This window comes from Oncorhynchus tshawytscha, linkage group LG10, assembly GCF_018296145.1.
Source record: "Oncorhynchus tshawytscha isolate Ot180627B linkage group LG10, Otsh_v2.0, whole genome shotgun sequence".
Classification (NCBI taxonomy): Eukaryota; Metazoa; Chordata; class Actinopteri; order Salmoniformes; family Salmonidae; genus Oncorhynchus; species Oncorhynchus tshawytscha.
The window spans coordinates 69,166,185-69,191,484 of record NC_056438.1 but is presented as its reverse complement, the minus strand read 5'-3'; the positions used below and the strand labels follow the sequence as shown (position 1 = coordinate 69,191,484).

Here is a 25,300-nt window from a genome sequence, read left to right as displayed (position 1 = left end):
ATTCTTCCATTGCAAAACTACCATTCCAGTGTTTTACTTGCTATATTGTATTTACTTTGCCACCATGGCCTTTTTTGCCTTTACCTCCCTTCTCACCTCATTTGCTCACATTGTATATAGACTTGTTTATACTGTGTTATTGACTGTATGTTTGTTTTACTCCAAGTGTAACTCTGTGTCGTTGTATCTGTCGAACTGCTTTGCTTTATCTTGGCCAGGTCGCAATTGTAAATGAGAACTTGTTCTCAACTTGCCTACCTGGTTAAATAAAGGTAAAATAAAAAAATTAAATAAATTACACATACAGAAGTTTCAAAACAATAAAGACATTACAAATGTCATATTATATATACAGTGTTTTAACAATGTACAAATGGTAAAGGACACAAGATAAAATAAATAAGCATAAATATGGGTTGTATTTACAATGGTGTGTGTTCTTCACTGGTTGCCCTTTTCTTGTGGCAACAGGTCACAAATCTTGCTGCTGTGATGGCACACTGTGGAATTTCACCCAGTAGATATGGGAGTTTTTCTAAATTGGATTTGTTTTCGAATTCTTTGTGGATCTGTGTAATCTGAGGGAAATATGTTTCTCTAATATGGTAATACATTGGGCAGAAGGTTAGGAAGTGCAGCTCAGTTTCCACCTCATTTTGTGGGCAGTGTGCACATAGCCTGTCTTCTCTTGAGAGCCATGTCTGCCTACGGCGGCCTTTCTCAATAGCAAGGCTATGCTCACTGAGTCTGTACATAGTCAAAGCTTTCCTTAATTTTGGGTCAGTCACAGTGGTCAGGTATTCTGCCGCTGTGTACTCTCTGTGTAGGGCCAAATAGCATTCTAGTTTGCTCTGTTTTTTTGTTAATTCTTTCCAATGTGTCAAGTAATTATCTTTTTGTTTTCTCATGATTTGGTTGGGTCTAATTGTGCTGCTGTCCTGGGGCTCTGTAGGGTGTGTTTTTGTTTGTGAACAGAGCCCCAGGACCAGCTTGCTTAGGGGACTCTTCTCCAGGTTCATCTCTCTGTAGGTGATGGCTTTGTTGTGGAAGGTTTGGGAATCGCTTCCTTTTAGGTGGTTATAGAATAGAATTTAACGGCTCTTTTCTGGATTTTGATAATTAGTGGGTATCGGCCTAATTCTGCTCTGCATGCATTATTTGGTGTTCTACGTTGTACACTGAGGATATTTTTGCAGAATTCTGCGTGCAGAGTCTCAATTTGGTGTTTGTCCCATTTCGTGAAATCTTGGTTGGTGAGCGAACCCCAGACCTCACAACCATAAAGGGCAATGGGCTCTATGACTGATTTAAGTATTTTTAGCCAAATCCTAATTGGTATGTTGAAATTTATGTTCCTTTTGATGGCATAGAATGCCCTTCTTGCCTTGTCTCTCAGATCGTTCACAGCTTTGTGGAAGTTACCTGTGGCGCTGATGTTTAGGCCAAGGTATGTATAGTTTTTTGTGTGCTCTAGGGCAACAGTGTCTAGATGGAATTTGTATTTGTGGTCCTGGTGACTGGACCTTTTTTGGAACACCATTATTTTGGTCTTACTGAGATTTACTGTCAGGGCCCAGGTCTGACAGAATCTGTGCATAAGATCTAGGTGCTGCTGTAGGCCCTCCTTGGTTGGTGACAGAAGCACCAGATCATCAGCAAACAGCAGACATTTGACTTCAGATTCCAGTAGGGTGAGGCTGGGTGCTGCAGACTTTTCTAGTGCCCGCGCCAATTCGTTGATATATATGTTGAAGAGGGTGGGGCTTAAGCTGCATCCCTGTCTAACCCCACGACCCTGTGTGAAGAAATGTGTGTGTTTTTTGCCAATTTTAACCGCACACTTGTTGTTTGTGTACATGGATTTTATAATGTCGTATGTTTTACCCCCAACACCACTTTCCATCAGTTTGTATAGCAGACCCTCATGCCAAATTGAGTCGAAGGCTTTTTTGAAATCAACAAAGCATGAGAAAACTTTGCCTTTGTTTTGGTTTGTTTGGTTGTCAATTAGGGTGTGCAGGGTGAATACATGGTCCGTTGTACGGTAATTTGGTAAAAAGCCAATTTGACATTTGCTCAGTACATTGTTTTCATTGAGGAAATGTACGAGTCTGCTGTTAATGATAATGCAGAGGATTTCCCCAAGGTTACTGTTGACGCATATTCCACGGTAGTTATTGGGGTCAAATTTGTCTCCACTTTTGTGGATTGGGGTGATCAGTCCTTGGTTCCAAATATTGGGGAAGATGCCAGAGCTAAGGATGATGTTAAAGAGTTTTAGTATAGCCAATTGGAATTTGTTGTCTGTATATGTGATCATTTCATTGAGGATACCATCAACACCACAGGCCTTTTTGGGTTGGAGGGTTTTTATTTTATCCTGTAACTCATTCAATGTAATTGGAGAATCCAGTGGGTTCTGGTAGTCTTTAATAGTTGATTCTAAGATCTGTATTTGATCATGTATATGTTTTTGCTCTTTATTCTTTGTTATAGAGCCAAACAGATTGGAGAAGTGGTTTACCCATACATCTCCATTTTGGATAGATAATTCTTCGTGTTGTTGTTTGTTTAGTGTTTTCCAATTTTCCCAGAAGTGGTTAGAGTCTATGGATTCTTCAATTACATTGAGCTGATTTCTGACGTGCTGTTCCTTCTTTTTCCGTAGTGTATTTCTGTATTGTTTTAGTGATTCACCATAGTGAAGGCGTAGACTCAGGTTTTCCGGGTCTCTATGTTTTTGGTTGGACAGGTTTCTCAATTTCTTTCTTAGATTTTTGCATTCTTCATCAAACCATTTGTCATTATTGTTAATTTTCTTCGGTTTTCTATTTGAGATTTTTAGATTTGATAGGGAAGCTGAGAGGTCAAATATACTGTTAAGATTTTCTACTGCCAAGTTTACACCTTCACTATTACAGTGGAATGTTTTACCCAGGAAATTGTCTAGAAGGGATTGAATTTGTTGTTGCCTAATTGTTTTTTTGGTAGGTTTCCAAACTGCATTCCTTCCACCTATAGCATTTCTTAATGTTACTCAGTTCCTTTGGCTTTGATGCCTCATGATTGAGTATTGCTCTGTTTAAGTAGACTGTGATTTTGCTGTGGTCTGATAGGGGTATCAGTGGGCTGACTGTGAACGCTCTGAGAGACTCTGGGTTGAGGTCAGTGATAAAGTAGTCTACAGTACTACTGCCAAGAGATGAGCTATAGGTGTACCTACCATAGGAGTCCCCTCGAAGCCTACCGTTGACTATGTACATACCCAGCGTGCGACAGAGCTGCAGGAGTTGTGTCCCGTTTTTGTTGGTTATGTTGTCATAGTTGTGCCTAAGGGGGCATATGGGGGAGGGAATGCTGTCACCTCCAGGCAGATGTTTGTCCCCCTGTGTGCTGAGGGTGTCAGGTTCTTGTCCGGTTCTGGCATTTAGGTCGCCACAGACTAGTACATGTCTCTCTCTATCCCCCTCTACAATCCTCTCTCTCTCTACCCCCCTCTACAATCCCCTCTCTCTCCACCCCCTCTATAATCCTTTCTCTCTCCCTCCATCCGCCTCTCTCTTCTCTCTCCCTCTCTCTCCCTCTTCTTCTCCCCTCTCTCTCTTCTTCTCCTCTCTCTCTCTTGTTCTCCTCTCTCTCTCCCCTGCCCTCTCTCTCTCTCTTGCTCTCTCTCTGTAGGAGATGCATCAGGATGTGGTTTGTGGTTGGTGCCCATCGATGCCCAGTATCTCCGGTGGACTCAGACAGACAGATTTAGAAACAGACCCTATACAGGAGCATCACTAAGTATCAGAGAGTATCAATGAATCATGGTATCAGTGTCATCTGATAGAGTCAGGCTGTATCACAACTGGCCATGATTGGTAGTCCCATATTGCGGCACACACTTGGCCCAGCATCGTCCGGGATTAGGGTTTGGCCGGGGTAGGCCATCATTGTAAATAAGAATTTGTTCTTAACTGACTTGCCTAGTTAAATAAAGGTTAATTAAATAAGTACAAATGAAATTGATGTACAAGGCCGATGCACACAAGTTGGTGACAGAATAAGGGGGAGTTCTTACAGAACGCCAGCAAAAAAGCCTCTATTTGCACGTTGCTTATGAGTGCATTTCACACTACTTTTGGATTATAATGAGATTTTAAGGCTCGTATGACTGTCCTGCTTAATATAATGTTTGTGTCATCATTGAAAATCAGCTGCATTATATATATAAAAAAAACACTTAAACCTCAACCAGTAAAAAGGCTCTTTGATGGCTTTTGATCAATGAGTGTTAGCATTCAGCTAACAACTGCTGCATCCAAAATTGTTACTTTGCAAAGATCACAACCAAATATAATCTTAGTGACTGTTTCAAGCAAGAATCAAAACATCATTGTAAGCATATGAGAAGCATATGTAAGCACTCAAAGCTATGATGCGGGCGTGCCCCAAGGGTCAATACTGGGGTCCCTCCTGATCAGCCTGTACATTAATGATCTGCCTTCTGTCTGTACTGCGTCTGAAGTTCAAATGTATGCAGATGATACAGTGAAATATGAGCATGCAGAGAGCAAACAACAAGCTACACAAGAACTCACTACTGCAATGGCCCAGGTTACCAAGTGGCCCAGTGACTCGTGTTTGCATCTCAATGTGAAAAAAAACTGTCTGTATGTTCTTCACAAAGAGGGCTTCAGATGCTACTGAGCCAGATGTCTATATGTCAGGGGAGAAGCTCCAGGTGGTATCTGATTTTAAGTACCTTGGCATCATACTTGACTCTAACCTCTCTTTATGTGAAAAATTCAGACCTAGCTCATTTCCAGTTTATACAAAATTGTTTTGAATATAGAGGTAGCAAAACTGTACTTCAAATCTATGATACTCCTCCACTTAACATACTGCTTGACTAGTTGGGCCCAAGCTTGCTGTATAACGTTAAAACCCATTCAGTCTGTCTACAAACAGGCTCTCAAAGTGCTTGATAGGAATCCCAAAAGCCATCATCACTGTTACATCCTCAGAAAGCATGAGCTCCTGAGTTGGGAAAATCTTGTGCAATACCCCGACGCATGTCTTATATTCAAGATCTTAAAAGGCCTGACTTAAATGGCCTTTCCACTCAGTACTTTTGTTAAACAGAAAACCCAAACATATGGCAGCAGATCCACAAGGTCTGCCATGAGAGGTGACTGTATAGTTCCCTTAAGGATAAGCACATTTAGTCAATCTGCTTTCTCTGTGAGAGCTTCCTATGTTTGGAATACACTGCCATCAGACACACTGCACCACCTATCACACTTTCACAAAAAACATGAAGACATGGCTAAAGTGTCACACCCTGACCTTAGAGATCCTTTTTATGTCTCTATTTTGGTTTAGTCAGGGCGTGAGTTGGGGTGGGCATTCTATGTTTTGTGTTCTATGTTTTCTATTTCTTTGTGTTTGGCCGGGTATGGTTCTCAATCAGGGACAGCTGTCTGTCGTTGTCTCTGATTGGGAACCATACTTAGGTACCCTTTTTCCCACCTGTGTTTGTGGGAAGTTGACTCTGTTAAGAGCACTTTGCTTTTGAGCTTCACAGTTGGTGTTTGTAGTGTTTATTGTTTTGTTTGGTGTCATTTTGATTAAAATAAAGAAAATGTACGCTCACAACGCTGCACTTTGGTCCTCTCCTTCCAACAGCCGTGACATAGAGGCCAATCAGATTTGTGAACATAATCCCAAGTTGTGTATTGCCGCTTTCCATGTTGTCTGTAGCTTGTGAGGTGAGGTGTTGCTTCTATGGATTTTGTCTTGTTGCTTTTTGTGCTATGTTCCTCTGTCTGCATGCTACGTCTTGCTTGTGTAACAGTATAACTTTAGACCGTCCCCTCCCCCATACCCGGGCGCGAAACAGTGACCCTCTGCACACATCAACAACAGTCACCCTCAAAGCATCGTTACCCATCGCTCCACAAAAGCCACGGCCCTTGCAGAGCAAGGGGAACTACTACTTCAAGGTCTCAGAGCAAGTGACGTCAACGATTGAAACACTATTTAGCGCGCACCACTGCTAACTAAGCTAGCGTTTCACATCCGTTACACTTGTCTTGTACATGTTGCTCTGCGAGTGCTCACTGCTCAATGATTGCCTGTATTTTTATTGTAATTCTTTTTAACCTGTTGAGTGTAGGGGGCAGTATTTTGATTTTTTTGGATGAAAAATGTACCCATTTGAAACTGCCTATTTCTCAGGACCAGAAACTAGAATATGCATATAATACAGTGGAGTCAGGCACAGAGAGCAGAAGATATGAGGGAAAAACGCTTTAACTTCTTGGATATAGGGGGCGCTCTTTTAATTTATGGATAAAAAAACGTGCCCGTTTTAAGCGCAATATTTTGTCACGAAAAGATGCTCAACTATGCATATAATTGACAGCTTTGGAAAGAAAACACTCTGACGTTTCCAAAACTGCAAAGATAATATCTGTGAGTGCCACAGAACTCATGCTACAGGCGAAACCAAGATGAAACTTCAAACAGGAAATGAGCAGAATTTTTGACACTCTATTTTCCATTGTCTCCTTATATGGCTGTGAATGCGCCAGGACTGAGCCTGCCCTTTCTGTCGTTTCTCCAAGGTGTCTGCAGCATTGTGACGTATTTGTAGGCATATCATTGGAAGATTGGCCATAAGAGACTACATTTACCAGGGGTCCGCCCGGTGTACTTTGTCTAAATTGGTGTGTAATCTACAAGCTGCACGCAGTCATCCAGTGATTGTGATGAGAGAGGAGGCTTCCACGAATGATATATCATGAAGAGATATGTGAAAAACACCTTGAGGATTGATTCTAAACAACGTTTACCATGTTTCAGTCGATATTATGGAGTTAATTTGGAAAAAAGTTTGGCGTTTTGATGGCTGAATTTTCGTTTTTTTTTGGTAGCCAAACGTGACGCACCAAACGGAGCGATTTCTCCTAAACAAATAATATTTTTGGAAAAACTGAACATTTGCTATCTAACTGAGAGTCTCCTCATTGAAAACATCCGAAGTTCTTCAAAGGTAAATGATTTATTTGAATGCTTTTCTGGTTTTTGTGAAAATGTTGCCTGCTGATGCTAACGCTAAATGCTATGCTAGCTACGCTAGCTGTTACACAAATGCTTGTTTTGCTAGGGTTGAGAAGCATATTTTGAAAATCTGAGATGACAGTGTTGATAACAAAAGGCTAAGCTTGAGAGCTAGCATATTAATTTCATTTCATTTGCGATTTTCATGAATAGTTAACGTTGCGTTATGGTAATGAGCTTGAGGCTGTATTCACGATCCCGGATCCGGGATGGCTAGAATCTTGAAACTAGGGGGCACTATTTTTATTTTTGGAAAAATAACGTTCCCAAAGTAAATCGCCTATTTCTCAGGACCAGATGCTAGAAATAGCATATAATTGTCAGATTAGGATAGAAAACCCTCTAAAGTTTCCAAAACTGTCAAAATATTGTCTGTGAATATAACAGAACTGATATTGCAGGCGACAACCTGAGGAAAATCAAACCAGGAAGTGGCTTCTATTTTGAAAGCTCCATGTTCCATAGTCTGCCTTTGATCCATTTAAAGGGATATCAACCAGATTCCTTTTCCTATCGCTTCCTCAAGGTGTCCAGTCTTTAGACATGGTTTCAGAAAAATGAGAGGAGTGGAAAAATGAGCGAGAAAGATAACATCGCGTCAGTGGATAGCTGGGTGTTCGCATGAGTTTTGCAGGCGCAACAGAGTGAGCAGCCATTGTCTCTCCCTCTCCTATTGAAAAAGCGATAGCACCGGTTGATATATTATCGATTATATATTTTAAAAACAACCTGAGGATTGATTATAAAAAACGTTTGACATGTTTCTGTGGACATTACAGATACAATTTGGAATTTCCGTCTGCGATGTCGTGACCGCTCGAGCATGTGGATTTCTGAGCATAACGCGCCAAACAAGTGGAGGTATTTTGGATATAAAAATAATCTTTATGGAAAAAAATGAACATTTATTGTGTAACTGGGAGTCTCGTGAGTGAAAACATCTGAAGATCATCAAAGGTAAGCGATTCATTTTATTGCTTTTCTGATTTTCTGACCAAGCTACTTTAGTGCTAGGTGTTCATAATGTTTTGTCTAGTGATCGATAAACTCACACAAATGCTTGGATTGCTTTCGTTGTAAAGCATATTTTCAGAATCTGACATGACAGGTGGATTAACAACAAGCTAAGCTGTGTTTTGCTATATTGCACTTGTGATTTCATGAAAATTAAATATGTTTAGTAATTTTATTTGAATTTGGCGCACTGCAATTTTGCAGGTGTTGATGAAAATGATCCCGCTAATGGGATGGGATGGGGTGCGTCAAGAAGTTAATGCAACCGCTGTGAATGATTTCAAAAAAACGTACTGCTTACGGAATAAGCAAACTAAGATTTCAAACTAAGTACAGAATCAATCATTAGGATGTTTTTAACATATAGCTTCAATAAAGTTCGAACCGGAGTATTCCTTTGTGTCTTGATGAGCAATAGAAAGCAAGTGGATACCATGAGGAATGAGCTTGATCAGAAAATGGCTGACTGCCAGTCACCTGATAGATTCTGCTCTCATTCAGTTCCACAACACAGTAGAAGTCTCATTCAAATTTCTATAGATGGTTGACATCTAGTGGAACCCCTAGGAAGTGCAACATCATCAATATATCAAGGGGATTTCATTGGGAACTGTGTTGAATACATACTAAGCTCAGATTTCTCACTTCCTGTTTTGATTTATCCTTAGGATTTTGCCTGCCATATGAGTTCTGTTATACTCACAGACATCATTCAAACAGTTTTAGAACCTTTAGAGTGTTTTCTATCCAATAGTAATAATAATATGCATATATTAGCAACTGAGACTGAGGAGCAGGCCATTTACTTTGGGCAACTTATTCATCCAAGCTTCTCAATACTGCCCCCCAGTCATAACAAGTTTTAACAGTCTGATGGCCTTGAGATAGAAGATGTCTTTCAGTCTCTCGGTCCCAGCTTTGATGCACCTGTACTGACATCGCAGGCAGTGGCTCAGGTCGTTGTTGTCCTTGATGATCTTTTTGGCCTTCCTATGATATCGGGTGGTGTAGGTGCCCTGGAGGGCAGGTAGTGTGCCCCCGGTGATCCGGTGATGCGTTGTGCAGACCTCACTACCATCTGGAGAGCCTTACGGTTGTGGGCGGAGCAGTTGCCGTACCAGGTGGTGATACAGCCTGAAAGGATGCTCTCGATTGTGCATCTGCAAAAGTTTGTGAGTGTTTTTGGTGACAAGCCAAAGTTCTTCAGCCTCCTGAGGTTGTCTGTCTGGGTGGACCATTTCAGTTTGTCCGTGATGTGTACGCCGAGGAACTTAAAACTTTCCACCTTCTCCACTACCGTCCTGTCGATGTGGATATCGGGCCGCCCCCTCTGCTGTTTCCTGAAGTCCATGATCATCTCCTTTGTTATGTTGACATTGAGTTTGAGGTTATTTTCCTGACACCACACTCCAAGGGCCCTCACCTCCTTCCTGTAGGCCGTCTCATCGTTGTTTGTAATCAAGCCTACCACTGTAGTGTCGTCTGCAAACTTGATGATTGAGTTGGAGGAGTGCATGGCCATGCAGTCATGGGTGAACAGGAAGTACAGGAGAGGGCTGAGAATGCACCCTTGTGGGGCCCCAGTGTTGAGGATCAGCGGAGTGGGATGTTGTATCCTACCCTTACCAGGAAGTCCAGGACCCGGTTGCACAGGTCGAGACCTAGGGTCTCGAGCTTAATGACAAGATTGCAGGGTACTATGGTGTTAAATGCTGAGCTGTAGTCGATGAACAGCATTCTTACATAGGTATTCCTCTTGTCCAGATGGGTAAGGGAAGTGTGTAGTGTGATTGCGATTGGGTCGTCTGTGGACCTATTGGGGCGGTAAGCAAATTGGAGTGGGTCTAAGGTGTCAGGTAGGGTGGAGGTGATATGGTCCTTGACTAATCTCTCAAAGCACTTCATGATGACGGAAATGAGCTTTCTTGGGAACAGGAACAGTGGTGGCCCTCTTGAAGCATGTGGGAACAACAGACTGGGAAAAGGATTGATTGAATATGTCCGTAAACACACCAGCCAGCCGGTCTGCGCAGGGCTCTGAGGACGCGGCTAGGGATGCCGTCTGGGCTGGCAGCCTTGCGAGGGTTTTAACATGTTTAAATATTTTATCACGTTGGCTGCAGTGAAGGAGAGTCCGCATGTTTTGGTAGCGGACCGTATCGGTGGCTTTGTATTGTCCTCAATGCGAGCAAAGAAGTTGTTTAGTTTGTCTGGGAGCAAGACATCCTGGTCCGCAACAGGGCTGGTTTTCTTTTTGTAATCCGTGATTGACTGTAGACCCTGCTTCATACCTCTCGTGTCTGAGCCATTGAATTTCGACTCTACTTTGTCTCTATACTGACGCTTAGCTTGTTTGATTGCCTTGCGGAGGGAATAGCTACACTGTTTGTATTCGGTAATGTTTCCGGTTGCCTTGACCTGATTAAAAGCAGTGGTTCGCGCTTTCAGTTTTGCCCGAATGCTGCCATCAATCCACGGTTTCTGGTTGGGGAATGTTTTAATAGTCGCTGTGGGTTAAACATCACAGATGCACTTGCTAATAAACTCGCTCACCGAATCAGCGCTGCTATGCAGTGTATAATATACATTTTTGTAGCTCTGAGTCTCTACTTTCATCCAACGTAAAAAACACCATTTTATATTTTGCTACATTATACTGTATTCAGGTGGTGAGTCAGATATGATTATAAAGAGCTCTCTGTGAATTAATACTTTTACAAAAGGCTCTATGTCAAAGAAGACGAAATGACAATGGACTCAACTGATGTTTTGTGGAAGTGCTTGTCTACAAGTGTGTCAAAGTGAGTGTGCATGTGTGTTCTTGTGTGTGTGTGTGTTACTCACGTGTGCAAGCCATGGAGCGTGGGTCCGTCTCTGCGCGGTGGAAGCCTTTCTCACACACACACTCGGAGGCTCTCTCCAGGTGGGAGGAGCTATGTGGCGGGCATTTTGTGCAGTAGGCGTCGGTCGCTGAGGCCTTGTAGGAGCCTGGTCTGCACGCTGGAGAGAGGTAAACAAGAAAACACAGGCTTAGAAATCTGCCGCTACACATGGTCTACAAGGTAAGACAGAGGAGGGAACTGGAAAACACAAGGTTACAAATAAGACAAGGATCATTTGATTTCTATATTTCTATTTTTCTATGGGGTCTACAACCGGAAGTGTGTAAAAAAGGGTTACAAATGAAGTAAGGGTTACAACCTTCACTACTGAAGGTGCTGTAACACTAATGAAGGTGCTGTACCACTACTGAAGGTAATGTAACACTACTGACGGTGCTGTAACACTACTGAAGGTGATGTAACACTACTGACGGCGCTGTACCACTACTGACGGCGCTGTACCACTACTGAAGGTGCTGTACCACAACTGACGGTGCTGTAACACAACTGACGGTGCTGTAACACTACTGAAGGTGCTGTAACACTACTGACTGTGATGTAACACTACTGAATTTGCTGTAACACTACTGAAGGTGGTGTAACACTACTGAAGGTGGTGTACCACTACTGAAGGTGGTGTACCACTACTGAAGGTACTGTAACACTACTGAAGGTGCTGTAACACTACTGAAGGTGATGTAACACTACTGACGGTGATATAACACTACTGAAGGTGCTGTACCACTACTGAATGTGCTGTAACACTGCTGAAGGTGCTGTACCACTACTGAAGGTGCTGTACCACTACTGAAGGTGCTGTAACACTACTGAAGGTGCTGTAACACTACTGAAGGTGCTATAACACTACGGAAGGTGGTGTAACACTACTGAAGGTGCTCTACCACTACTGAAGGTGCTGTAACACTACTGAATGTGCTGTACCACTACTGAAGGTGCTGAACCACTACTGAAGGTGCTATACCACTACAGAAGGTGCTGAACCACTACTGAAGGTGCTGTACCACTACTGAAGGTGCTGTAACACAAATGAAGGTGCTGTAACACGAATGAAGGTGCTGTAACACTTTGGATAAAAGTGTCTGCTAAATGGTACATACAGTGCATTCGGAAAGTATTCAGACCCCTTGACTTTGTCCACATTTTGTTACATTACAGCCTTATTCTACAATGGATTAAATAAAGGTTTTTCTCATCAATATACACATAATACCCCATAATGACTAAGCGAAAACAGGCTTTTAGAAATGTTTGCAAATGCATTAAAATTAAAAACTGAAATAGCTTATTTACATAAGTATTCAGACCCTTTGCTATGAGACATGAAATACACCTGTGCTCAGAATACACCTGTGCTCAGGTGTATTCTGTTTCCGTTGATCACCCTTAAGATATTTCTACAACTTGATTGGAGTCCGCCTGTGGTAAATTCAATTGATTGGACATGATTTGGAAAGGTACACATCTGTTTTTATAAGGTCCCACAGTTGACAGTCCATGTCAGAGCAAAAACCAAGCCATGAGGTTGAAATAATTATCTGTAGAGCTCCAAGACAGGATTATGTCAAGGCACAGATCTGCAGAAGGGTACCAAAAAATGTCTGCAGCATTGAATGTCCCCAAGAACACAGTGGCCTCCATCATTTTTAAATGGAAGAAGTTTGGAACCCCCAACACTCTTCCTAGAGCTGGTCGCCCGGCCAAACTTAAAAATCGGGGGAGAACGTCCTTGGTCAGGGAGGTGACTAAGTACCCGATGGTCACTCTGCCAGAGCTCCAGAGTTCCTCTGTGGAGATGAGAGAACCTTCCAGAAGGACAAACATCTCTGCAGCACTCCACCAATCAGGCCTTTATGGTAGAGTGGCCAGAATGAAGCCACTCCTAATGAAAAGGCACATGATAGCCAGTTTGGAATTTGCCAAAAGGCACCTAAAGGACTCCCAGACCATGAGAAACAAGATTCTCTGGTCTGATGAAACCAAGATTGAACTCTTTGGCCTGAATGCCAAGTGTCACATCTGGAGGAAACCTGGCACCACCACTACAGTGAAGCATAATTGTGGCAGCATCATGCTGTGGGGATGTTTTTCAGCGGCAGGGACTGGGAGACTAGTCAGGATTGAGGGAAAGATGAACTGAGCAAAGTACAGAGATCCTTGATGAAAACCTGCTCCAGAGAACTCAGGACTTCAGACTGGGGTGAAAGCTCACCTCCCAACAGGATAATGACCCTAAGCACATAGCCAAGACAATGCAGGAGTGGCTTCGGGATAAGTCTCTGAATGTCCTTGAGTGGCCCAGCCAGAGCATGTACTTGAACTCAATCGAACATCTCTGGAGAGACCTGAAAATGTCTGTGCAGCAACGAACGGGAGAAACTCCCCCAAAACAGGTGTGCCAAGCTCTTAGCATTATACCCAAGAAGACTCAAGGCTGAAATCGCTGTCAAAGGTGTTTCAACAAGTACTGAGTAAAGGGTCTGAATACTTATGTAAATGTTTCAGTTATATTTATTTTTATACATTTGCAAAAAGTTCTAAAAACCTGTTTTTGCTTTGTCAATACGTGGTATTTTATGTAGATTGATGAGGGCAAAAAACTATTCAATCCATGTTTGAATAAGGCTGTAATGTAACAAAACGAGGAAAAAGTCAAGGGGTCTGAATAGTTTCCGAATGGGGTGATTATTATGGGGTGATTATTCTCCTCTGAAGAGAACATGTCCTATCCACAGTCTGGAGATTGAGGGTGTTGGAAACGCAATTCCATAGATGCTTTGTGTGTGTCTGCAGATGGATCAATGCCATGATGGATTCCTTTGGGTTCTGATTGCGTGTGACGAGCGTGTGTGTGTGTTGAGTGTGTGTTGATTGCGTGTGACGAGCGTGTGTGTGTGTTGAGTGTGTGTTGATTGCGTGTGTCGGTGCTGAAGGTCATGGATTTAATCAAGCAACGAGTCGTTCGCCTCGGCACTGCCGTAAATTACCTAACACACACACACACACACACACCCACACACACACACACACACACACACACACACACACACACACACACACACACACACATACACATACACACACACAGACAATCATCGAGTGAGCTGCAGCTCAGGGAATAGTAGGAACTGAGCTACCAATGCCTCTCAATGCAAACAAAAAGAAGGCACATTCACATCAAATGTGACCAAGTAGTATCCATTAATTCACTCAAACACACACACCAAGAGACTGCAACATAACTAACCTCACCTAAAAAGACATTACCTAGCAGAAACAAAATTAACAGGAGAGAGAAAAAGAGAGAGAGAGCAGGGAAAAAACTGAAGAAGTGAGAGAGGGGAGAAAAATAGAGATATGAGAGGAGAACGGACCTATGCCAGAACTAAAATGTTGAGAAAAGGCCTAAAGAGACCACTCATAGTTTACATGTCCCTTCTACTCTCTCTTATTAAATCACTAATGTTCATTAATTTAGTATTTTCTACTCTCTCTTATTAAATCACTCATGTTCATTCATGTAGTCTCTCTGGCTTATCCAGCTGATTTTGGCCATATTTAGGAAAATAATGAATCATAGGGGAGCTAAGTCCACTAGCACAGTCCCATATGGACCTTAGCACTGCCTGTGTATACAAGTGTGTGTCTTTTTCCGTCAGAGAAACGGGAGCACAGAAGGGACCGTGGCCCAATCTTCTCTGGCAAATAAAAAGCCCACACACACACAAACTCAAACACACGTCAGTGCAGAGTAGAGTGGTTTTAGTCTACACAGCCTCAGTGGTACGGCAAGGCGGTTTTGATCAGGCAACTGTAAGGACGCCAGGGCTGGCACGAGGCCCCCTGTCTGTCTCTGTCTGTCTATATATCTGTCTGTCTGCAGCAGCATTGAGGTCCTTTGTGTCCCTGTTCCAGAACCAGAACACTCCGGAAGAAAAATGTCCCAGGAGAAAAGCCTCTTTTCCATGCCGGTCCGCAGCCTAGCCAACAGCTGACAGGACACACACACACACACACACACACACACACACACACACACACACACACACACACACACACACACACACACACACACACACACACACACCTAGTTATATGAGCCAAGATCTAACAGGGAAGACAGAGGAAGGAGAGAAAAGGACCCTAGAGAGTTCTCTCTCTGGCACACACACACATACAGTGCCTTGCAAAAGTATTCACCCCCCTTAGCATTTTTCCTACTTTGTTGCATTACAACCTGTCATTTCAATGGATTTTAATTTTGATTTAATGTAATGGACATACACAAAATTGTCAAAATTGGTGAGGTGAAATGAAAAAACAACAGTAAAACTTATTTATGAAGCCCCTAAATAAGATATGGTGCAACCAATTACCTTCAGAAGTCACATAATTAGTTAAATAGTTAAATAAAGTCCACCTGTGTGCAATCTAAATGTCACATGATCTCAGTATATATACACCTGTTCTGAAAGGCCCCATAGTCTGCAACACCACTAAGCAAGGGGCACCATCAAGCAAGCGGCACTATGAAGACCAAGGAGCTCTCCAAACAGGTCAGGGACAGAGCTGTGGAGAAGTACAGATCAGAGTTGGGTTTAAAAAAATGTCTGAAACTTTGAACGTCCCACAGAGCACCATTAAATCCATTAAATCCATCCACCACAACAAACCTGCCAAGAGAGGGCCACCCACCAAAACTCACGGACCAGGCAAGTAGGGCATTAATCAGAGAGCCAACAAAGATACCAAAAATAACCCTGAAGGAGCTGCAAAGCTCGAGAGTGGAGACTGAAGTATCTGTCCATAGGACCACTTTAAGCTGTACACTCCACAGAGGTAGGCTTTACGTAAAGAGTGGACATTAAAAAGCCATTGCTTAAAGAAATAAAAGAAGCAAACACATTTGGTGTTCACCAAAAGGCATGTGGGAGATCATATGGAAGAAACATATGGAAGAAGGTACTCTGGTCAGATGAGACTAACATTGAGATTTTTGGCCATCAAGGAAAACATTATGTCTGGCACAAACCCAACACCTCTCATCAGCCTGAGAACATCATCCCCACAGTGAAGCATGTTGGTGGCAGCATCATGCTGTGGGGATGTTTTTCATCGGCAGGGACTGTGAAACTGGTCAGAAATAAAGGAATGATGGATGGCGCTAAATACAGGGAAATTCCTGAGGGAAACCTGTTTCAGTCTTCCAGAGATTTAAGACTGGGACGGAGGTTCACCTTCCAGCAGGACAATGACCCGAAGCATACTGCTAAAGCAACACTCAAGTGTTTTAAGGGGAAACATTTAAATGTCTTGGAATGTTCTTGTCAAAGCCCAGACCTCAATGCAATTGAGAATCTGTGGTATGATTTCTGTACACCAGCGGAACACATCCAACTTGAAGGAGCTGGAGCAGTTTTGTCATGAAGAATGGGAAAACATCCCAGTGGCTAGATGTAGAAAGCTTATAGAGACATACCCCAAGAGACTTGCAGCTGTAATTGCTGCAAAAGGTGGCTCTACAAAGTATTGACTTTGGGGGGGGGGGTGAATGGTTATGCACGTTCAAGATTTCAGTTTTCTTGTCTTATTTCTTATTTGTTTCACAATAAAACATATTTTGCATCTTCAAAGTGGTAGGCATGTTATGTAAATCAAATGATACAAACCCCTTAAAAATGCATTTTAATTCCAGGTTGTAAGGCAACAAAATAGGAAAAATGCCAAGGGGCTGAATACTTTCGCAATCCACTGTACACACACACAAACCCACACTGTTAAAGTCCATTGAGGATTGTGCTAGTGGACTTACAGTAGTTCCCCTATGATTAATGATTTGCCTAAAATATGTTCAAGGTACAGGTGAAAAAGCCAGATACACACTCACACCAGATATTAAGGATCTAACAGCAGAGACACACTCACACCAGATACTGAGGATCTAACATCAGAGACACACTCACACCAGATACTGAGGATCTAACAGCAGAAACACAAAAGTGGGTGAATTTCTATTGATGTGTGTGTGAGCAAGAGTCTATAGGGTTGATGCATGCACAGACTCACACATAGACACAATTCCTCAGGTAGTAAATGAACACAGAGTATGATGAGTGTGTGTGTGTGAATAGTGTGTACAGTATGATGCTAAAGAGGGGTGTCTTCTCAGATCAGATGTGTGTGTGTGTCTGATCCAGTCTGTGTAAAAGGCTTGTCTTAGATCCAGTCTGTGTAAAAGGCTCGTCTTAGATCCAGTCTCTGTAAGAGGCTTGTCTCAGATCCAGTCTCTGTTAGAAGCTTGTCTCAGATCCAGTTTCTTTAAAAGGCTTGTCTCAGATGCAGTCTCTGTAAGAGGCTTGTCTCAGATCCAGTCTCTGTTAGAAGCTTGTCTCAGATCCAGTTTCTTTAAAAGGCTTGTCTCAGATCCAGTCTCTGTAAGAGGCTTGTCTCAGATCCAGGCGTGTCTTATTAAATATGCATACAGTGTCTGCAGACTGTGTTTATACTACAACTACTGAAGACACACCCTACGTGTGTGTGAGGGCGGTTTGTGTGTGTGTGTGTGAGGGGGGTGTGTGTGTGTGTGTGTGTGTGTGTGTGTGTGTGTGTGTGTGTGTGTGTGTGTGTGAGGGCAGTTTGTGTGTTTGTGTATATGCTCATATGATGATCACAGCTAGACTATTGAAGACACCATGTGAAGATCAGAAAAAAATCCCCATCTGGCTTGTTAAGACTCTCTTCTGGCCACACCTGTGATTTCAACCCCTAACCGTAAGCTTACCATTACATCTGAAAACACACCAGTTGTAATGAGAGTGCCACTTCAGGGTAGGTAATCGATTCCTGTGTGTGTGTGTGTGTGTGTGTGTGTGTGTGTGTGTGTGTGTGTGAGAGAGAGAGAGAGAGAGAGCGAGAGAAAATCTTCACTATGAGTAAGCCGATGAAGTCCAGTGTAAAGGTCTAGCTGGGCTAACCACATACCAGCCAGCCAGGGTTTTGACATCAGTCAAGCAATGCGTGCTTATGAACCGTGTTGAAAGTTGGTCATTTACAGATCGGGCATTCATCACACCACACTGAACCAAAGACAGGTTTCATTCAGAGAGGCTTCTCTCTCTCTCTCTCTCTCTCTCTCTCTCTCTCTCTCTCCAAACAACACAGACAGTCATCAGTAAACAGACACACAGGCATCTAACTCGTAGTGTATCATTAAAATGTTAATCTCATTCATACTTACAACAGCCTTTAAACAGTCTGCCAATAAATGGCCTCGACTAGCTTCAGGTATTTTCTCTCAGTCTTACGTTTCTCCTTCCCTTCATTTTCTATAATGTTTCTCTTCAATGTGAATGTGTGTTTTTTCATTGTGTGTGTGTGTGGCACTCCAGAAAGGGAAATTGCTGAAAAATCTCTCTGGCCCAGGCAGTTGAGCACCATGATCACCATGGCAACATGCTTTCAAGATGGAGCCACTTCTCAGCCCCCCTCGAGTACCACGCTGCTCCCTCAGATTACTCGGATCATAGAGCAGTGTGTGTATGTGTGTGTATGGACATCACGTGTGTGTGTGTTAAACCCACGTGTGGGCTATACTGGCACTTGTTCAGGCTTACCCATTTAAAAATGTATACATCAAGCATCAGAGGAGAAATCTGACGAGATTGCATTTGACAGGTCTAAAAGTGTGTGTGTGTGTGTGTGTGTGTGAGTGAGTGAGTGAGTGAGTGAGTGAGTGAGTGAGTGAGTGAGTGAGTGAGTGAGTGAGTGAGTGAGTGAGTGAGTGAGTGAGTGAGTGAGTGAGTGAGTGAGTGAGTGAGTGAGTGAGTGAGTGAGTGAGTGAGTGAAAGAAACAAGTCTTCCGTGGCTTAACATGCACTCAGGTTGTTGGATAAACAACTGTCTGAGAACAGATGGGTCAGTTTATTACACAGTACAGACACATAAATACACTGACTACCATGGTGACATATCACAATACGTTACACTACCACTACTACCACTACTGTTCTGTGTATGTGTGGCATAAGGTGTGGTTGAGATGTAAGTATATTTCAACATTCTGTCTGGTTGGAATAGAGTCGTCAGTATGGTGAGTTACTCCAGCCCGAGTCTCTCTCTCTCCATCCTAATCTCTAGTCCCTAATCTGAGGAGTTAGGATGCTAATAACCAACCCACCATATCTAATCCTCCCAAATACACTCACCCCTCCTCCCTTAGCCCCTCGGCCCCTCTACCCTCCACCCTCTATCCCGCCTCAGGCTCAACGCAGCGGAACAGAACAAGTGTGTGTCTGTGTGGTTGTGAGAGAGAGAGAGAGACAGAGAGAGAAATAGAAAGAAGAATTTGAGACAGAAGATAGAGAAAAGGAAGGGGCAACATTGTGCGAGGAAAAATGTCATCCAGAGGGACCTCTAAAAATATACAATGATCCCTCAAATAGATTGTTACAATCTTTAGTTAGCGCTAAGGAGACAGGCGGACAAAACTAGCCTGACCTCTAATCCCTCACCCCTGACCTCTGAGGTCAAACTGGTGCCATGCTGTTACACACAGTTCCCCACACATTCTGACATGATTTGTATATGCAGACATGTAGACCTAGTTGTAGGATTCCATACTACACACAGTGTAGTAACACATGCAGAGTGACACAGTCTGTCAGATCAGAAGTACATGAAACACATGAGCACACTGCAAGCCCTGCTCGGATGTTCTCTCAGTCCCCTGGATGGTGTTCAATTACTGAGGGTGGTCAAGGGGACCGATGAAGCTTAGCACCAGACACACACACACACCAAACTGAGCCTTCAGGGTGAATCTACGTGATTGTTATTCCAGTCTGACCTCCACGTGTGTGTATGTGTGTGTATGTGTGTGTGTGTCTCATTGGGCTGTCTGTCATACGTTGACCCTGACCTTCGCCAGAACTCCTGCACAAATATTGATTCTATTTCACACTGACAGCGGCACACACACATATATATATATACACACACACACACTCCTTGGACATGAGAGAGAGAAATAGAGAGGGAAGAAAAATAAAACAGAAAAAGAATTGGAGAGGAGAGGGAGACAATCTGGGAGTCTCTGTTTCAGTACAATTTAAGACAAACAAACAAACACACACTCACTCAAACACACACACACACACACACACACACATACACACACACACAAACACACACACACACACACACTTCCCGAGGGGTAACCTTAGCTGATTACAGACTAATTTCACACATTCCTACAGAGACTATTATCTGCCAGCCTAAAAACAGAAAAAATGTACACTGTTTGTGTGTATGTATGTGTGTGACTTAGAAAGAGACAGAGAGAATAAAGTCCATCTTAGGCAAGTCAGTTTAGATCAAATTCTTATTTACAAGGACAGCCTACACCAACCAAACCCAGACGATGCTGGGCCAATTGTGCATCGCCCTTTAAGACTTCAAATCACGACCAGTTGTGATGCAGCCTGGAATCAAACCAGGATCTGTAGTGACACCTCTAGCACTGAGATGCAGTGCCTTAGACCGCTGCGCCACTCAGGAGCCATGTCCTAAGGATGTCGGGAGATACCTTCAAAACCCGCCAATAGGGGGCAACAGTGAGCGACTATCAAGTAGGCTTGGGTTTTGCTGGGGCATTGTGAATGGTGGATGGGCGTAAAAGCCAATGTATGCTTGATCAGGAAATGCAGTCTGGAGGCTCTGTACAGAGGGTGTGACGCAAGTGTGGTGCCTCCGGAGGCTTGTGCAGGCCAAATCAAGCTCTGTAGGGTGATGCCGTGCGCCTCACAAAGGGCTCCCCATATATCTCCACATTGACATGATTGGTTGACAGCAGGTGGGGGCGGTGCATCCTGTATAAACACAAACTCACTTCCTTGACAACTTCCTTGACCACAAACACGGATAACTTTGATGAAAGGCTATCAGAACAAGTTCACAAATAAAAAAACATTGTTATGATACCTCGTGTAGGGATTTCAAAGACACTAAAATGACTTTGAACTCCTGGAAAGGGATCGGGGAGGCAATGGGGATAGATGCAATAAAGAGGTAAATGGAATGCAGACCGTGGGGATGTAAGGACACTGGATAGGCAGACATTCAACAAATCTGAACTAACAAAGTGGATATTGTCAAATCAGTCATGATTAACGTATTGTAACAGGCCCACAAAGTGGTAACTAAAATCTGAATTGGAGATATTTGGCTGTTTTCGTTGCATAACATTTAGAAGTTGTCCCTTTTCAGGTTTACAAAAAGTGACTGCTAAATGCTAACTCTCATTCGTATAAGCTGGTAGCATAGCTAGCATACAGAAATCGGTGGTGGTAGTCAAAAAACGTTTAACTGTGATGCAGTTGATTGATGAAGATGACATGAACATGTTTTGGGGTTGACATCCATCCATACAAGTATTATACTCAGATGTTTACCTCAACATAGTGTGAAATACACTTATAACCAATATCCTGAATATAGGCACATTTTGCTGGGGGCAATGGGGAGATTCGGAATGAAGATGCAGGTGGAAAACGTTGCTGCCCTTTATGCTATCTTGGCTGAGCTCCTATGTCAAGCACCGACAAATGGACTCTAACATCACAGAAGAGTTAAAGGTCTTGTCTTTTCGTTTAATCATTTGCTTGTAATAAGCTGGATGGCTTTAGAGATTAGTCCTGAATCACTCTGAGTGGTGCGGTGCAGACTGAATCACTCTGAGTGGTGCGGTGCAGACTGAATCACTCTGACTGGTGCGGTGCAGACTGAATCACTCTGAGTGGTGCGGTGCAGACTGGATCACTCTGAGTGGTGCGGTGCAGACTGGATCACTCTGAGTGGTGCGGTGCAGACTGAATCACTCTGAGTGGTGCGGTGCAGACTGAATCACTCTGAGTGGTGCGGTGCAGACTGAATCACTCTGATTTGTGCGGTGCAGACTGAATCACTTTGAGTGGTGCGGTGCAGACTGGATCACTCTGAGTGGTGCGGTGCAGACTGGATCACTCTGAGCGGTGCGGTGCAGACTGGATCACTCTGAGTGGTGCGGTGCAGACTGGATCACTCTGAGTGGTGCGGTGCAGACTGGATCACTCTGAGCGGTGCGGTGCAGACTGAATCACTCTGAGTGGTGCGGTGCAGACTGGATCACTCTGAGCGGTGCGGTGCAGACTGAATCACTCTGAGTGGTGCGGTGCAGACTGGATCACTCTGAGCGGTGCGGTGCAGACTGAATCACTCTGAGTGGTGCGGTGCAGACTGAATCACTCTGAGCGGTGCGGTGCAGACTGAATCACTCTGAGCGGTGCGGTGCAGACTGAATCACTCTGAGCGGTGCGGTGCAGACTGAATCACTCTGAGTGGTGCGGTGCAGACTGAATCACTCTGAGCGGTGCGGTGCAGACTGGATCACTCTGAGCGGTGCGGTGCAGACTGGATCACTCTGAGCGGTGCGGTGCAGACTGAATCACTCTGAGTGGTGCGGTGCAGACTGAATCACTCTGAGTGGTGCGGTGCAGATTGGATCACTCTGAGTGGTGCGGTGCAGGCTGGATCACTCTGAGTGGTGCGGTGCAGACTGGATCACTCTGAGTGGTGCGGTGCAGACTGGATCACTCTGAGCGGTGTGGTGCAGACTGGATCACTCTGAGCGGTGCGGTGCAGACTGGATCACTCTGAGTGGTGCGGTGCAGACTGAATCACTCTGAGTGGTGCGGTGCAGACTGAATCACTCTGAGTGGTGCGGTGCAGACTGGATCACTCTGAGTGGTGCGGTGCAGACTGGATCACTCTGAGTGGTGCGGTGCAGACTGGATCACTCTGAGTGGTGCGGTGCAGATTGGATCACTCTGAGTGGTGCGGTGCAGACTGAATCACTCTGAGTGGTGCGGTGCAGACTGGATCACTCTGAGTGGTGCGGTGCAGACTGGATCACTCTGAGTGGTGCGGTGCAGACTGGATCACTCTGAGTGGTGCAGTGCAGAACAATTAATTGGATGAGTGTGACAGCTCCCTGAAGCTCAAGAAGTATGAATGCTCTGACGACCGCGGAAGCCGCAACACAGTAAATGCTGTACTGCCACTGCAGAAATGGGATTGACCTTTAAACCGTGAGCTCCCGCTCCGATGGTCGCATGTTTTAACCCCTATCCCAAACCTTAACTCTTAACCGGAATTGATGCCTAAATTTAAACACGCAAACCAGGGTGTGAAAAACTAATTTTGTATTTGACTTTTGGAGCAACTTCAAAATTTGACGTTTGGAGAAACTGGACAAACGTCTGAATCTGAAGGCAAATTGGTCAAACCGTTGTTGAATATATTACAATGCTGGCACACACACATAGATACACACTGAGCAAACGTGCCCTCATTGCCCGGTCCCGTGGCTGAGAGAGAGAGGGAGAGTGAAGGGTGAGTCTTCATCCCCCCCTCCTCTCCTCCTTCCCCTCTCCTACTCCATGTTATTTTCAGTTCATCACTCTCAATAATTCATTTTCTCAGGCGGAGGAAGAAAGTAGAGCCCTGTGCCTTTCTCAGATACTGAGTCTGTCACTAGCCCCACCTCCAATGAAGAGGGATGAAAGGATGAAGGAAAGAGAGGAAAAGAGAGAGAGACATTCTTCCTCTGTAATATGTACGTGTTGAAGTAGACTACCTGCCAATGTGTCTAGCAGAGGGACTTTATCTTTCCCTTCTTCAACTGAACTGACGGGGTGAAGAACAGTCTCTACTACGTCACAGTCTAAACCTGCTGTATGAGAAATCCTTTTCACATGTTGGTGTAAATGGTTATTTGATACATCCTGCACACACACACACACTCTCTCTCTCTCTCTCTCTCTGTCAGCACCTGGCAACAAAACACTGAGCTAAAGTGACTCATTCAAAGACACACACAACATATTGGCTGAACATAATACAGGTGTGTGTGCAGCCATCCATTCATTCTAAACTCCAGATATGGACAAATCTGACACTGCTTGAGTAAAGTGTGCAAGGGACAATATGTACTGTAGGCTACTGTAGCCCCTCCCTCCTCCAAAGCATAGGCTACTGTAGCCCCTCCCCACTCCAAAGCATAGGCTACTGTAGCCCCTCCCCACTCCAAAGCATAGGCTACTGTAGCCCCTCCCCACTCCAAAGCATAGGCTACTGTAGCCCCTCCCTCCTCCAAAGCATAGGCTACTGTAGCCCCTCCCCACTCCAAAGCATAGGCTACTGTAGCCCCTCCCTCCTCCAAAGTATAGGCTACTGTAGCCCCTCCCCCTCCAAAGCATAGGCTACTGTAGCCCCTCCCCACTCCAAAGCATAGGCTACTGTAGCCCCTCCCTCCTCCAAAGCATAGGCTACTGTAGCCCCTCCCCACTCCAAAGCATAGGCTACTGTAGCCCCTCCCTCCTCCAAAGCATAGGCTACTGTAGCCCCTCCCCTCTCCAAAGCATAGGCTACTGTAGCCCCTCCCCCTCCAAAGTATAGGCTACTGTAGCCCCTCCCCTCCAAAGCATAGGCTACTGTAGCCCCTCCCCTCCAAATCATAGGCTACTGTAGCCCCTCCCCTACAAATCATAGGCTACTGTAGCCCCTCCCCCCTCCAAATCATAGGCTACTGTATCCCCTTCCAAATCATAGGCTACTGTCCTGACATTACAAGCACGATTTAGAAGACAGGGAGGGAGATAGGTAATAAGCCAAAGAAGAATGGATTCACTTTGTCAGCGCTAGTTAAGGATACTATAGGCCTAGTTATCACATTTCAAGTTGGATTTATTAACTTCAAAAAAGGCAAGATGTGTTTGTAATTCTGGTGCCGCTCTGCAAACATAAGCTTGTTAGCTAGCTACTGGGGCCATTCAAAGTTCCTCCATAGAATACACTCTTCCTAGGTCAAATTCTGTGGACCTAATTCAGATAATGCACGTCATAACAAGATGCCCAGCACTTCAAGCCTCCAACCTCAACCCTTAATAATTACACACCTGTGATAATCTGAAGTACCCTAAAAGGCCACTAGATGTCATGTGATGAATGTTTTGCAAAATCCTTGAAAGTTACCAAAATGTTGGTAGTTTACTGGTAAACTTAGAAAGTTAACAGTAATATACCCTTACTTTGCAACCATAGCTTCAACACTCCTAATCAGCAGACCATTCGCCAGAGACCCTGAACACTAATAGACCACAGTGTACACACTCTTCTGTCTATAGCTGAGTGAGTCATTTTCTCTGCAACTAGAGCCATTATAGGGGAGACTGTAGGTCCTATTC

The 25,300-nt window shown here is 44.0% G+C and overlaps 1 protein-coding gene across 4 annotated transcripts in view; it reads right to left on the bottom strand.

The window, feature by feature from the left end:
• Positions 1-25,300, bottom strand: part of LOC112260805 (ephrin type-A receptor 3-like) — a 206,049-nt gene that overhangs the window by 101,861 nt on the left and 78,888 nt on the right. For all 4 annotated transcript variants that reach the window (XR_006084365.1, XM_042328931.1, XM_042328930.1 and 1 more), the window contains exon 6: positions 10,966-11,121. Coding sequence is in view for 3 of the 4 variants with exons in the window: in XM_042328931.1 (XP_042184865.1) it covers positions 10,966-11,121 (156 nt within the window). In the remaining variant the exon portion in view is untranslated. The remainder of the gene's footprint in view (positions 1-10,965; positions 11,122-25,300) is intronic.